Raw genomic sequence first — 16,550 nt, 5'->3', positions numbered from 1 at the left:
CTACCTCACAGGTCCAGGAAATGCAGGGGGTCATCTTTACAAGTTACGAATGACTCTTTCTCTTATTTTAGGAAATAAGGAAATGCACGTTTATTTATCTACTCTTGCATTTCTGATATGACGCATTTGAGATCCAAATTATCATGGTTGTAGGGTTCGGTAGTTAGACTTTATTTGTGAAGGACTTTTAGTTATACAGTTAGGTCCATAAATATTTCAACAGTGACACAATTGTCATCATCAAAGCAAAACTGTCCTCAAATTAAAGATGAAAGTCTTCACTTAAAGCACATCTTGATTGTTTTCTTTCAAATCCAAAATGATGACAATTGTGTCACTGTCCAAATATTTATGGACCTAACTGTATTTTCTATTCAAAGCTGAAATCATTGCATGTTGTGTTTTCACCACGCTGACGGGATTGATTAAACTTTCTCAGAACTATGTATTAAACTACCTGATATTTCTGAAATCGCTAATCATTCATTTAGTGAATTGCTTGTCTAGTCGGTTAGTCAGTTAGGCATATTACTGATTCTGTCAAAGTGTTCGGATGCTTTTTCCAAAGAAATATTTATTTTCCCCCGACATTACTTTGCTAGAGTTCGCAGTCTTTCGCGTGAAAAGCTGTTTTGCATCCTGTTATCAATTCTGAAGATTCTTACAGCCCTCGAGTTCAAAAAGCGTGTTGTTTTTATGTATGTATGTATTTATTTATTTATTCGTGTTGGCCTTATCTTGAAGCTGCCAGGGTTGTGAAATAATGCATCTCAGATGGGAAACAGCTGTATTTTGAGATAGTGCCGTTCACTGGGGACAGGGAGCCAGATAATCCTGGGCAGAGATCCCAGCTACTGTGTGATGCTGAGCCCTTAGCAAAACATTTTAACTCAAGCTATGATAAAAAAAAAGAAGATGAATGAAGGAAAACACTCAAATTGTAGTTTCCTCATCATCATTTCTTGACCTCCTTAATCCACAAGGCCCCACGTAAATTCCGTTCTATCCCAGCAACCCACACAAGTGCAGAATGGCAGCATATTGTGAAATTTTAATTTGTTGTGCGTGGAGTGCCTCTGCACAGCCTCCCTCACAAGCTATCCTTTTACATTCCTGTCCTTCCTAACAATAATTGCAGAACACCTAGTCCAGTCGAGGGAGCTACCAAGGATTTAGTCCACTTTCTTAAAATGCAACTTAAATATTGTGCATATTTTTCCTACTATGGTAATACAGGGTTTGTGTTGTGCTTTATTTATTTTATTTTTTAAAGAAATGGCATCATCTGAGTTGTCTGTGGACACGTTCACATTGAGAACAGCAAGGATGTCCATTATAGCCATAGTTCCTAATTGCGGAATTTCGAGTGAACAGCAATATCGGTGTTTGGTGTTTATCTGTGGCAAGAGGGACATTTCACGCAGATTCCAGCCGGCTTCTGAGAAATGGACTGTCTGAAAGTCCCTGTCCGCTGCCGAGGAGCACAGCGTGTGGCTGCACACATGTGTTGCACGTGGTTGAATGTCCCGGTTTCAGAGTTGTGCAACTCAATAGTGAGGGCTCTTCCACAGGCAGCGCTATGTGTCATGAGCATATGGACACGCTGTAAACAGGAGTCCGGTGTCAAGGCCATCAGAGGTCACTGCCTGTTACTGGGGGCAAGAAACTCCCTTACAAGCCCGGCACAGAGAACGTGCTCCCTCATGGTTGTGTTCACTACACTTTTCCAGTGCTGTGCCATTTTTAAACGCAATGTTTTTACACCATTAAATCTTCTGTTGTGATGTGACTTTCGAGAGCTCGTTGATGAAGTCTCTTAATGATCCATTATGGGTCTCATCAGTTGATTGTTAATTCACAGGGAGCTGCAGGGGAACTTTTCTCACGCTATTTGCCGAGGAGCTCCGTTCTTGTTAATTTCAGTGAGTCTCCAACAACAACAACAAAAGTCACGGATGAATTGGACTGATTTCCATATGCCCTCTTTAAGAATGTGGATATTGTGCTGCATTTCCCTGCTAGTTCAACACAGTGTTTGCCTCATGGTTTATTAGTTTGTTTGTTTGTTCATTCATTTTTAAGACATAATTCTGCCTACTTTAAAAACATTTATATGCCTCCTCCACAGAAGTGCATTTATTAATGAAAGTGCCGCAGTGCTCTCGCAGTATCCAAATAGAGAAGCGAGTGTCACGCTGCTCCAAGGGTCTAATAACTAAATTCACCGGCAATATCACTTAATTACCGTGATTTCCACCTGCAGCAGGACGAGAAGGGAGAACTGCTTTTTCCGCCTCTTCCCTGGTGATTTGTTTTCTGTAGGTAGTGCAGAGGATGATGCCTGACTTTCCTCATTCATAATGTGCTTTCTGTGGTGATAGGAGAGGGCTGACACAATGCATGATGGGAGCTCCTAATTATACACTTTACTACTTAAACGCCTTTTAATTGGGAAGACTACCGCTCTGGTGTGATTTCACAGCCTGTCTGTTGCCCATGTGCGCTGCTTGCCTGTCAAGTGATGCAGAACGTTTAACAGTATCAGGCTAGTGGGATAAGTGGTTTGGCTGTGATTTCCTGTTGCTCGCCTCTTGTGAGGAGAAGCTCGTGACTCGGTGGGTAAGACATTCTGACAGATGGCCGAGGCACCGGTTTGCCTCCCACCTGTGAAGAAGGGAAGTAATCGCATCAGGAGAAAGAAAAGCCTGTTAAACCAAGGAGGCGGTTGCTGTCGCTGCCTGTTAGACACATGCCGAAACACGGTGCAGTTCTTTCACTGTTTAGAAAACCCTGTCCTTCCTTGATGAAGCCTGAGACACTTATCGATGCACTTATCCGTTTTTTGAGGCCTTTCAGAGTGTTCTGTTTTATTTATGCATTTTGTACATTTTTGGGTTACTTTATTGTTATTTGTTAATATGCAGAAGAATATATTTTTTATTTAACACTTACCTATTGCTAATGTTTTTCATTTCATTAGCGATTCCTTATTTGAAGGCCATTAAGCTGAAGACCATTATGAGTAAAAGTCCATACAAATAAATGATAACCCTCACATCATGTTGCCTAACAGAAAATATAGAAATGTTTAGTGTTTCCTGATTGTTCCTTGATGATGATGATGCAGAGCCTAAAGAGGAAGGTCTCCTCTCTGGCACTCACGGGCTTCCGTATAGGGCTTAATGTATCTGGGTTAGCATATGTTCGTGCAAACAGAGCAGCTCAGTCTGGCTTCAGCATGTGTGTGTGTTGCATTCTGGGAAACAGCATGCTCCGTAATGTACTTAATGCCCATCACACAATAGCCTGCTCTCTCACTTATTTTAATTGACTTTTTGTTTGGAAAAGGAATGCCTTGTCATTGATCACCGCCTATATATTTAAGCTCAATCGTGTTAGTGCAGTCGTGTTAGTGCAGCCACCAGTTATGTTTCTGATTTTGCTCTCTGTCAAAATGAACAGTGCTTAGAAATAGTCTCCAAAGAACGCCAATATGTGCCTATATCTCAGTACATTTCCTACCCTCAAAAAGTTTTAACTTTCCAAGTTGTAGTGCCGTTTCTTTGGGAAGTGTGCGTTCGCACGTTGCTTGTCACGCTTAACGAACACACCCCCGAAACATGAGTTTGATTTTCATTCCTCTGTCTGCCCCCCACCCCCCCTTTCTCTTCCTGTTCTCTGTTCCCTGTTAAGAATTCAAGAAAATGGTTGGATCATCTTCCTTCTGATCATGGCAGCTATCTTCTGGCTCTACCGGCTAATCAAAGTGTTCTGCAACATCCTCAGCTACTGGGAGATCCGCCAGTTTTATATCAAAGCGCTGAAGATAACGATGGTAAGGGTTGCTGGCATCTGTCATAGGCTCTGCTAACAAGGCGAGTGATGCGAAAGGGCAGATGAGGTGAGACACACATGCTGTAGCTGCCACTTCCTCGACACAGAGCTCCCTCCAGTCTCACATCCACGTCACTGAGAACAGGACGAGTCTGCATTATTGTGAGACATTGGACACAATCCGCCATCCATTTACCCAAACACTTAATAAACACACACAGTAAAGAAGGTTTGGCCTCTTACTTTGTAACTGTTTACACTGATTCAGCAATCCGACTTACATTCTGGAGGGAAAATAGGACTGTGCACTCATTTGACTGCGCACTTCAAAACACAAACCTTCAGACTGATGTTGTGAAGTATTTATATCAGCACTTAATTACATTGTGATTTCATTCAAATTAATGTATTGTGTGGTGCAGTTTGTGTCAGTAATGGCCTGAGACGTTTGGATCTAAATGGTTATATTGACTTAATAACACTCCCTTATGGCAGTATAACATAAACAAATTGACAGGTCATCTTTCTAATTGCACTTGCACATGGAAAATTACCCTTTATTACCATGTATTGTTTTGTGCTATAAATATATAAAAAATGCATTTTAAATCAGGAAGTGTTTTAGTTGGTGACGTCACAAGTCGACCATCTACTAAACATCAACAAAAGGTGCAGAATTTAAAATATTATTATCAATTGTAGTATTTAGATGTGGTTAATCGCAGTGTGGGGGAACTTTTGGGGAAACTCCAGTGTGAGTGGATATAGATCCATAAATTCCCAAAAGATCCCATAATAAGGTGACTTTGGGATAAATTACAGTGGGGGAAAAAAGTATTTGATCCCCTGCTGATTTTGTACGTTTGCCCACTGACAAAGAAATTATAATAATTTTAATGGTAGGTGTATTTTAACAGTGAGAGACAGAATAACAACAAACAAATCCAGAAAAACACATTTCAAAAAAGTTATAAATTGATTTGCATGTTAATGAGGGAAATATGTATTTGATCCCCTATCAATCAGCAAGATTTCTGGCTCCCAGGTGTCTTTTATACAGGTAACGAGCTGAAATTAGGAGCACTCTCTTAAAGGGAGTGTTCCTAATCTGAGCTCGTTACCTGTATAAAAGACACCTGTCCACAGAAGCAATCAATCAATCAGATTCCAAACTCTCCACCATGACCAAGACCAAAGAGCTGTCCAAGGATGTCAGGGACAAGATTGTAGACTTACACAAGGCTGGAATGGGCTACAAGACCATCGCCAAGCAGCTTGGTGAGAAGGTGACAACAGTTGGTGCGATTATTCGCAAATGGAAGAATCACAAAATAACTGTCAGTCTCCCTCGGTCTGGGGCTCCATGCAAGATCTCACCTCGTGGAGTTTCAATGATAATGAGAACGGTGAGGAATCAGCCCAGAACTACATGGGAGGATCTTGTTAATGATCTCAAGGCAGCTGGGACCATAGTCACCAAGAAAACAATTGGTAACACACCACGCCGTGAAGGACTGAAATCCTGCAGCGCCCGCAAGGTCCCCCTGCTCAAGAAAGCACATGTACAGGCCCGTCTGAAGTTTGCCAATTAACATCTGAATGATTCAGAGGAGAACTGGGTGAAAGTGTTGTGGTCAGATGAGACCAAAATCGAGCTCTTTGGCATCAACTCAACTCGCCGTGTTTGGAGGAGGAGGAATGCTGCCTATGACCCCAAGAACACCATCCCCACCGTCAAACATGGGGGTGTTTTTCTGCTAAGGGGACAGGACAACTGCACCGCCTCAAAGGGACGATGGACGGGGCCATGTACCATCAAATCTTGGGTGAGAACCTCCTTTCCTCAGCCAGGGCATTGAAAATGGGTCATGGATGGGTATTCTAGCATGACAATGACCCAAAACACACAGCCAAGGCAACAAAGGAGTGGCTCAAGAAGAAGCACATTAAGGTCCTGGAGTGGCCTAGCCAGTCTCCAGACCTTAATCCCATAGAAAATCTGTGGAGGGAGCTGAAGGTTCGAGTTGCCAAACGTCAGCCTCAAAACCTTAATGACTTGGAGAGGATCTGCAAAGAGGAATGGGACAAAATCCCTCCTGAGATGTGTGCAAATCTGGTGGCCAACTACAAGAAACGTCTGACCTCTGTGATTGCCTACAAGGGTTTTGCCACCAAGTACTAAGTCGAAGGGGTCAAATACTTATTTCCCTCATTAACATGCAAATCAATGTATAACTTTTTTGAAATGCGTTTTTCTGGATTTTTTTGTTGTTATTCTGTCTCTCACTGTTAAAATACACCTACCATTAAAATTATAGACTGATCATTTCTTTGTCAGTGGGCAAACATACAAAATCAGCAGGGGATCAAATACTTTTTTCCCTCACTGTAGGTCAAACAGAAAGGCTTGTCTCTGGTCAACAGATAATTCTGTGGTTTGTGGGGCTCACTTCACCCCCGACAGCTTTTCAAATGCCGTTGATGTGGCGACGGGGTTTACCAAGAAATGGATTATAGTGCACCCACTATACAGCCTGTGAAACATGAACAGGAAAAAAAACGTGCCCGTCTCTCTCTCTCCCTCCAGGACGAGCTGTGCAACCACACCTGGCAGGAGGTGCAGGACCGGCTGATCAGCCTGCAGCGCGAGCAGCAGATGTGCATCCACAAGAAGGAGCTGACCGAGCTGGACATCTACCACCGCATCCTGCGCTTCAAGAACTACATGGTGGCCATGGTCAACAAGTCCCTGCTGCCCGTGCAGCTACACCTGCCCCTGCTGGGTGACACAGCCTTCCTCACACAGGGGCTCAAGTACAACTACGAGCTCATCTTCTTCTGGGGCCCTGGCTCGCTCTTCCAGAACAAGTGGAACCTGCACCCCAAGTACAAGCGGGCCGGCAACCGCCTGGAGCTGGCCCAGCAGCTGAGCCGCGTCATCCTGCTCACCGGCCTGGCCAACCTGCTGCTGTGCCCCTTCATCCTGGTGTGGCAGGTGCTGTACGCCTTCTTCAGCTACACTGAGGTGATCAAGCGCGAGCCGGGCAGCCTGGGAGCGCGCCGCTGGTCCCTGTACGGCCGCCTGTACCTGCGCCACTTCAACGAGCTGGACCACGAGCTGCACAGCCGTCTGGGCCGCGGCTACAAACCCGTGTCCAAGTACATGAACTCCTTCACCTCGCCGCTGCTCGCCGTCTTCGCCAGGAACGTGGCCTTCTTCTCGGGCTCGGTGCTGGCGGTGCTGATCGCGCTGACAGTGTACGACGAGGACGTGCTCACTGTGCAGCACATCCTCACCGCCATTACCCTGCTGGGCGTGGTCATCACCGTCACCAGGTCAGTACCTCCCGGCACGGCTGTTCGCTAAGGACAGGGCAGTCCTGAGACACCCTGTTTGTGCGTTTGGTGTTTGTAATTAGTTTCCTCTCTGAATTCGGTAATTTCAGTGTGTAACTGGCTCTGTGCCCTTGCTGAAATGAGAGCTCAATCCGATTGTGTTTGTTTACCTCACTGAGCATGTAGAATGAGAAGATGTGTTCCCCTCTGTTCGCACGCCTAGAACATCACGTGTCTTAGCTGGATTCTTCCCGGGCTCAGAATTTAAAATGCCTTCAATAAAACAAATATATATATAGTAATCGTATATATATATTAAAAAAATGCATATTAGATGAGTTAGGTTGCTTCTTCAGCAAGTGCAGTTCAGGCCTTCATTACTTTGTCTAACTTTAATAACAAATCTTGTCACTTTGGTAATACCTCATTGCAGGGCACTTGCGCAGGTCTGAAAAATAATGAAATTTAAAAAGACTGGTTTCCAGTCTATAAAAACCACCACTAAATGTATGACTGTTCATTGACAAACCTATAATGTTATGTTTCTATAATCTTCTCAATTTTGTAGCGGGGAAACAAAAAGAGAAAACACAGCCGTGCTTCAATGTCGTGCACAATCTTGCCAAATCAATCGCTGACAGTCAGGGATATGGGCAGTGTTAATTTAGTCATCAGTTTTTGATTTAGTCGTAGTCTTAGTCAGGTCGACTAAAATGTCTGTGAGATATAGTCACATTTTAGTCATGCTATTTAATTTTGTTAAAACCTGCATACATTTAATTCAGTTTTAGTCATTGGAATATTAAACAAATTACGTTAATTTACCCTTTTGTCTTTAGCATTTAAATACATATAATAATTGTGTGGCAACTTATTACTTACCAAAACAATTTAAGCAATAAACAAATTAATAAAACAGATAAGGAGTCTTAACTATATTCAAAGAATATAAAGAATCACGGACTGACTTACATTTAAAATGATTATTTTACCTCCAAAGCCTTTGCATGTTTGTCTAAGAAATAAATAAACACAAATGTTACAGTGGAATTTGACTGATTTCACTTTGTTGTATTGAAATTCGTAGAATTTGTTCCAGTCATTGTAGCCACATTCAGTTTCATTTCCTGCAGTTCATATCTTCGTTTCCTTGTTGTATTCGAATTGCTGCCAGACTGCAGATTTTTGCAAGTCCAGAATGAATGGTTACTCGCAATTTAGGAACTAACCAGTTGTATCGACCGTGCTCAGTAGCCTAACTACTAGGGATGAGCGAGTACACCATTATCTGTATCTGTATCTGTTCAACCAGCTAAATTATCTGTATCCGTATCCGTACTCGTGGCTTAAACCGGAAGTGGGCGGAGCAAATCAGAAGTTTTTAATTTAAGCCTGAAATTGATATGGGTTGATCAGAAGTTGCTATATTAAGTAAAAAAATTAAAATTACAAAACAGCCTCAGAATTGAGCTTCAGAGCAATGTTTTTGATCACAAGCGTAAGAGAACTATTTTATAAACTTTGAATGAATAAATTAATCGATGAATACATGAAGTACGAAGTAAAAAGCATGAACTACAGTTTTTATAGTCAACATAACTTCCTTTTTTTATTTTTTTAACTTAAAAAAAAATGTTTCTGTGTGTGATCAATTTTTTTCACTGCCTAATGCTTTTATTTTGGGGGGGAACGTTATTTTTTATTTCTACACAAAGCAAAACACAATGTTAATTAATTATTTGGTGTGGTTTTATTATTATCTTATGCACAGTGATTTATGCACAGACACAGCATTCAACCTTGCGGCTGTATTCTTGAAGTCAGATGTTTTACTGAGGTAGGAGCGAGCGGAAACTCTAATGAACCAGTAGAAGCAGTGAGAGTCCCGAGCTGTAACTTGCGCCTGCAGCGCATCCAGTTCGAGCCCAGTTCTCACAGTAACTCGGCTGAATTTACGAGAAATTACCTTTTAAGAGAGAAGAATCGAGCTGACAGAGAGGCCGCTGTGACGAGGCGAGATTGCGTCTGTGGCAGCAGAACTGCAGCAGTCTGTGTAGGCGAGGAGGCGGAGCGCTGTGTGTAGCTGGCCTATCACAGAGCGATGTGGATAGACACAGCTAGCAGCTGGTAGTACTACTCAATGAGGATTTTTCTTCATCACGAGTACGGATATTGACACATTTCACTCGGATGATACTCGTGCTCGTAAAAAGTACATTATCCGTACCGGATACTTGTTTCAGCCGGATACTCGCTCAACCCTACTAACTACAATTTTAATCAGTTTGCTTATAATGATGATAATAATAACAGTGACATTATAGATAACATAACTAGCTTTTATTGAACACTCTCTTTTTTTTATCAAATATTTGTATTTATTTTGGAGGAATGATTTCATCTCGTCATATTTTCTCAGATGAAAATGCTAAAACATTTAGTTATCGTCTTCGTCATTTTGGATAATTTCAGTCAGATCTTTGTTAACTTTGTCAACAATTTCATCACCGAAATTAACACTGGGTACGGGTCACTGTGTGTTTTCAAGTGTATGGCTAGATGCAAAATACAAAACTTGGGTCGCTCGTGACCCAAAATATATATTTTTAAATATATTATTTTCACATTAGTTTTCATGCCATCTGCACTACTGATTGATTGAGCTGTCAGGGCATTTATTTACAACAACAGTGTCTCTTTTGAAGCTGGTAAAACAGAAAGACATGAGACTAAGAGACTGTCACATGGTCCTGCAGGGACACTTGTTGTGTGGGCCTCTTGCCAATGAAATCTACCAGATCATCTGTCTTTTAGAAAGTCTTCAGTATCGTAGGACCCTGGCTTGATTGGGAGCCGGTCTGTCCGTGTATTAACCCCGTGTGCCCAACAGGTCCTTCATCCCTGACGAGCACATGGTCTGGTGCCCGGAGCAGCTGCTACAGTGTGTGCTGGCCCACATCCACTACATGCCCGACCACTGGAAGGGCAACGCCAACAAGAGTGAGACGCGGGACGAGATGGCCCAGCTCTTTCAGTATAAAGCGGTGAGAGAGAGAGAGAGATATTGTTCCTCCTCATAGTCATGCTTCTTAACGCTTTACTGTGTATATGTTGTGTAACTGCACACTCTGCCAGGGTGTGTTTGGCCTGTGGGGCGTGGGCAGGGCACCGATGCTGACCTGCCTGTGCGCGCTGTGCTCTCACCCACCCAGGTCTTCATCCTGGAAGAGCTGCTCAGCCCCATCGTCACGCCCTTCATCCTGATCTTCTTCCTGCGCCACAAGTCGCTGGAGATCATCGATTTCTTCCGCAACTTCACGGTGGAGGTTGTGGGCGTCGGGGACATCTGCTCCTTTGCCCAGATGGATGTCCGCAGGCATGGCAACCCTCAGGTCAGTCACCGTGCACCGGGGGGGAACAAAACAAGGAGTGTTTGACTGGTTGGCTTTGCTCAGCAGAAATTGATTTAATAGGGGAAGGAAGTTACGAAGATCAATATAAACCAGTGATAAAAGAGCTGTGTGCGAGATTTTGTCTAAATAAGAACAGCAGTCCAAACTAGTTCCATTTTCTGACCCCATGAGGTGTTTATTAGCATCTGAAACCTTGTCTCCCTGCAGTGGCTGTCTGAGGGCCAGACGGAGGCGTCCGTGTACCAGCAGGCAGAGAATGGCAAGACAGAGCTGTCCCTGATGCACTTCACCATCAAGAACCCACGCTGGCAGCCGCCGCAGGAGAGCTCGGTCTTCATCAGCCACCTCAAGGAGAAGGTGCAGCAGGACGCCGCCAGCGCCCCCCCAGCCCAGCAGATCCTGTCTGAAGCGCCGATCTGCACCTCGCTGCTGTCCAACGAGTCCGGCACTGCGGTGAGCGCTCTCCCCCCGCCTTGCTTGCCCACCCAACCACCCCCGTTTCAGAGATGCGTCGGCGGGTTTTCAAACATGTTTGGCAAACTAGGATCAGTGTGTCCTATTGCGTGTTATATAATATCAGTCTTAAAATTACAGGAAAACTGTTAAATGGGCTATAGACTAAGTCGAAGGGGTCAAATACTTATTTCCCTCATTAACATGCAAATCAATTTATAACTTTTTTGAAATGCGTTTTTCTGGATTTGTTTATTGTTATTCTGTCTCTTACTGTTAAAATACACCTACCATTAAAATTATAGACTGATCATTTTTTTGTCAGTGGGCAAACTTACAAAATCAGCAGGGGATCAAATACTTTTTTCCCCTCACTGTATATACACTCACCTAAAGGATTATTAGGAACACCTGTTCAATTTCTCATTAATGCAATTATCTAACCAACCAATCACATGGCAGTTGCTTCAATGCATTTAGGGGTGTGGTCCTGGTCAAGACAATCTCCTGAACTCCAAACTGAATGTCTGAATGGGAAAGAAAGGTGATTTAAGCAATTTTGAGCGTGGCATGGTTGTTGGTGCCAGACGGGCCGGTCTGAGTATTTCACAATCTGCTCAGTTACTGGGATTTTCACGCACAACCATTTCTAGGGTTTACAAAGAATGGTGTGAAAAGGGAAAAACATCCAGTATGCGGCAGTCCTGTGGACGAAAATGCCTTGTTGATGCTAGAGGTCAGAGGAGAATGGGCCGACTGATTCAAGCTGATAGAAGAGCAACTTTGACTGAAATAACCACTCATTACAACCGAGGTATGCAGCAAAGCATTTGTGAAGCCACAACACGTACAACCTTGAGGCGGATGGGCTACAACAGCAGAAGACCCCACCGGGTACCACTCATCTCCACTACAAATAGGAAAAAGAGGCTACAATTTGCACAAGCTCACCAAAATTGGACAGTTGAAGACTGGAAAAATGTTGCCTGGTCTGATGAGTCTCGATTTCTGTTGAGACATTCAGATGGTAGAGTCAGAATTTGGCGTAAACAGAATGAGAACATGGATCCATCATGCCTTGTCACCACTGTGCAGGCTGGTGGTGGTGGTGTAATGGTGTGGGGGATGTTTTCTTGGCACACTTTAGGCCCCTTAGTGCCAATTGGGCATCGTTTAAATGCCACGGCCTACCTGAGCATTGTTTCTGACCATGTCCATCCCTTTATGACCACCATGTACCCATCCTCTGATGGCTACTTCCAGCAGGATAATGCACCATGTCACAAAGGTCGAATCATTTCAAATTGGTTTCTTGAACATGACAATGAGTTCACTGTACTAAACTGGCCCCCACAGTCACCAGATCTCAACCCAATAGAGCATCTTTGGGATGTGGTGGAACGGGAGCTTCGTGCCCTGGATGTGCATCCCACAAATCTCCATCAACTGCAAGATGCTATCCTATCAATATGGGCCAACATTTCTAAAGAATGCTTTCAGCATCTTGTTGAATCAATGCCACGTAGAATTAAGGCAGTTCTGAAGGCGAAAGGGGGTCAAACACAGTATTAGTATGGTGTTCCTAATAATCCTTTAGGTGAGTGTATATATATATGTATATCTATATCAGCCTGTCCTTTCATGTCGGGTCGGTGTCTCATTGGATTGGTCTAGCGTGCGGCGGCCTTGCCTTTAATTACCAATTTCTAAATACTAGGAACACATGGGAGTTATTAATCAGTTAAGCAACTCAACCAAGGGAGCTCTTGACATTGAACTGACCACACCACCTGCTTAATTGTTTCAAATGAAATACTTTCAGGTGTTTTTAAATTGGTGATAGAAGGGTGACCTGCAAAACCTGCTGGATAGGGGCTCTCTGGGACCAGGGTTGGAGACCAGTGCTCTAGTACTGTCCCATTCAGTTATGTCGGCTCACGGTTGATTTTGAACACGTCACGGAAGCCATCGTGAAAGTGTCTGTGCTCTGAGCACGGCAGCGTTGCTTCTGCTGACCCGTGCTCATCTTTCCCTCCGCAGCCCGAGAACCTCCTGGCCAGCGTGTTGGCCCACCCCGTGCTGACGGCCTCGGGTCTGCCGGGCCGAGACCGCCGCTTCCTGCCCCCCAGCACCGCCGCCTCCGCTGCCGCCAGCGTCTTGGCCTCCCTGTCCGCCTCTCAGCTGCCCAGCCGCGCCCGCTCCCACACCCTGCTGCCCTCCACCTACCCTGACAGCCCCATGTACCGCAGCGACCGTACAGTCGTGGAGGACAGGTGACTTTTGTTGTGGTGTGCCAATGAGAGAAATGAAGAAAGAGGACAATCATTGTTATTATGATCGTTAATGTTGTGTTTATGGAAGATATTCCTCTCTGATTGCCCCCTCAGCATGTACGCCAGTGACTCCCGGATCCGCAGCGCCAGCCACTCCGCGTACCACCTGGAGTTCGCCTCGGCCGAAATGAGCCTCCATGCCATCTACATGCACGAGGCGAGTCCCGACCCGCTCCTTGACGCTTGGAATGGCATTGCGTTTTTTCCAAAGGGTTCTCTTTAGTGCTGGTTTAGTTTTATTGCTTAAACTCTCTGTATGTTATATTTGGGTTCTTGTGTGCTCCTGGTGTCTGACTGGTATGTTCCTGGTTACAGGTCCACCAGCAGAGCTTCCAGCCCCAGCGGGCAGCAGGGCTGTGGCAGGCATCGGTGCCAATGAGAGACCTCAGTCACAACTCAGGTGAGGGACGCTTGAGGATTGTTTTATGATTTTTTTATAATTATTATTCCTGTGTGTGCAGTAAATGGTCTTATGCCATGTTCAGGTCTAAAAGAAAGAATGAAAGAAGCCATATTGCACAAAACACAAGATATAGGCATGTGCCTCTCTTGCGGGGGACTTGACACTTCTTTTGTTCTTTAGTCCCTTACCCTTAGCCCTTAGGTTGAGCTGGTTTAATTTGACCACATTGGGTTTCGCTCTCCAGGTTCTCAGTCACACTCCAGCCAGCCCGAGAGCCTCTCTGGACGCTCTCCCGTGCACCTGGGGGGCTGGACGGAGGAGGAAGAGGATGAGGAGCCGGAGCTGGGCATCGTGGGTGACGCGCCTCCACGGCCAGAAGTGGGGATCAGGAGCTAAAGTGCCTTAAAAACAATGACGGTACGTCCTCCGCCTTCTGCCCGGGCTCTTCAGTAACAGGATGTCCTGATCAAGCAGCTTCCTGTCGCTTTGTCTACGTACATTGTTTCCCAGTGGTTCCCATAATTCCCACAGGTCTTCACAGTGATTTACTACTGTGGACCAAATTATATACCAAAATAATGGGATGCAAAGTGTTTTGTGTATCCTACGCCATAGCTTGTTCATGGTCCAGTGTAGCACATTGAAGACATGCTACTCCCATGGAAAAACCACAGTAAAAAGTGCGAAATCCTGTAGTTCATGTTTCAAGGCACACGTGGATTTTTGTTCCTCGTTGGTGACTTTCTTTTTCTTTTCTGATCCGCAGGAGGTATGATTTGATCTTTCAGAGAACTGTGTGGCCTTAGATCATCTAACTCAAACCTCATCAGTGTTCGGTGTGCGTCGCTATGAAGCTGGTTGTGGGTCTTCCACAACCCAGTGTCTTCCAGTTGCACAAAAAACAAAACAGTGGAGAACGGAGCGTGGCGGCGAGGAATGCGTCTTCCAGGACATCGATTTGTTTGTTTGGCTTTTTTTTTTTTTGTATCTGTTAGCGAAACACAGACTTTATAACGAACTGCTGCTTGTGTGTGCGACAGGAGGGATGGCAGGCGGAGGTGTGAAACTCGCAGGGAGGGAAGGTTTGTGCTCGAGGACGAGAAACAGGTAGAAAACTCGCTGCTGAATGTGAAACGAAGAGTAAGTTAACATTTTACTTTTTTAATATTAAAGACACACAAAACTAAAAAACCCAGCTCTGTTTACACGCAGGTCTGTAGGGGTGACAAAGTGGCGAGATGGCTTTGCTGGAGGTGTCTGGTTCCAGTCCTATGAGGGTTTTGATGAGTTCCCGTTGCAAGCTGCTGTACATTAGGCTTGAGGTGGTTTTGCTGCTCAAAGCTCAAAGGCTCCTCCTGGCATAGAGACTGCAGCCACGGGAGAGATCTTACAGGCAAGGTTTTTTTGTTTTGGACAGGTTGTACTTTAGTATTTTGTGTAATTAATCCAGTACTGTTATTACATTTTGCGTAGATGTTTTTTATGACTCGTTTTCTTAATGATCGCAGACTGTCAAAGGTCTTTTTTTTTTTTTTTTTTTTTTTTAATATGCACTGAGAAACGAAGCTGATTTAATGAAGTAGAAGAAACCTACATGGAACACAAGCCCTGTTGCTGTCAGTATCCTGTTGGGCTCCTCGCCTGGAAAGGAGTCTGGGGCTTGAATGGACAGCAATGGAGGGTGAATTATTTGGAAACATGCACTTGCTGTAAAGTAGTTTATGCCAAAGTTATAATAATGATATTTGTAATATTATGATTATTATTGCTAATTCTAAAATCAAGTGAGTCTTTCTTTCCCCGTAATAACTCATTCCAGGCCTCCATATAGGCAGACACTGACAACAAAGATAATTCCCCTCAAAGATCATCTTTGATCTCAAATGATCAGTGGCACCTTTCTAAGAATAAAACTACAACCCTTAATAGACACTAAGGAATATTTAAGATTATGTTCTGAGGAGATTTTGCTAGGCCAAAATGTCTAGTCTGTCTGTTTCATATAAGTGCTTTTAAAAGCCGTCCCAATAAAATAGTCAGTATGATCAGTGAGAAATGTGGTTTAGAGAGGGTTACATTTCAAGACCTCTAATGCTTGACATTAATGAAAATGGTGCTTTTGGTTCAGTCCAGTTTATTTATGTATTTATTGCTTTGCTTGTGAAGAAGGCAGGCCATAACTGCTTTCTACCTGGAGTGGAATTTATGTTTCCCATTGGGATTATGTTTGTGGCCCGAAGGCATCATAGTGCATTTATCTCCTTCAAATGTATGATGGAAGACTTCCGTTTCAGAATCTCTGTAATAAAAATTGTAAGACTGACTTGACCCTATTAAGTATTTTATCGATTTTGTCATTGAATTATGATTTAAAGCACTATCTGCTTTGAAACGTAAGTGAAGGTTCACTGCATCTGCAACATACAAACACTTCAAAAGTCTCTGTTTTTTCAGTTGGTTAATGTCAACACCAGAGACAACTGTCTTCGCAGAAACACAATGAAGGAGGCTTTAGTTGGAAGCTTTAAAGATCCTTTGTAAATATCTGTAACCCATGAAAGAGCCTGTCTCTTTTAGCCATTGATTTAAATGTTAGCATCCAGATTGGTGGCCTCCTCGAATTGATCTGATGGAAAATTTGACATGAGTCAACTATGCACAAACAAGAAGTTGTATGGGTGACCTTTGACCTTTGACCTTCCCTTCAACCCTGATCCTCATGACTGTTACAAGGAGTAGACAGACCAGGAGTCTTACAATATTTGTATGCATCCTTCT

General features: G+C 43.9%; 1 protein-coding gene across 1 annotated transcript in view; it reads left to right on the top strand.

The window, feature by feature from the left end:
* atg9b (autophagy related 9B) overlaps positions 1-16,105 on the top strand; it is a 29,663-nt gene extending 13,558 nt beyond the window's left edge. Inside the window, exons 6-15 of the mRNA XM_066717411.1 lie at positions 3,694-3,835; positions 6,422-7,170; positions 10,061-10,214; positions 10,383-10,562; positions 10,791-11,036; positions 13,077-13,309; positions 13,424-13,526; positions 13,685-13,769; positions 14,017-14,189; positions 14,539-16,105. Coding sequence (XP_066573508.1) covers positions 3,694-3,835; positions 6,422-7,170; positions 10,061-10,214; positions 10,383-10,562; positions 10,791-11,036; positions 13,077-13,309; positions 13,424-13,526; positions 13,685-13,769; positions 14,017-14,168 — 2,044 coding nt within the window. The 3' untranslated portion in view covers positions 14,169-14,189; positions 14,539-16,105. The remainder of the gene's footprint in view (positions 1-3,693; positions 3,836-6,421; positions 7,171-10,060; positions 10,215-10,382; positions 10,563-10,790; positions 11,037-13,076; positions 13,310-13,423; positions 13,527-13,684; positions 13,770-14,016; positions 14,190-14,538) is intronic.
* The last annotated feature ends 445 nt before the right edge of the window (positions 16,106-16,550 follow it).

The sequence above is a fragment of the Amia ocellicauda genome, chromosome 2, assembly GCF_036373705.1.
Source record: "Amia ocellicauda isolate fAmiCal2 chromosome 2, fAmiCal2.hap1, whole genome shotgun sequence".
In the NCBI taxonomy this organism is placed as follows: Eukaryota; Metazoa; Chordata; class Actinopteri; order Amiiformes; family Amiidae; genus Amia; species Amia ocellicauda.
Note: the sequence above shows the minus strand (reverse complement) of the source record. Positions and strands in the feature narration are given on the sequence as shown.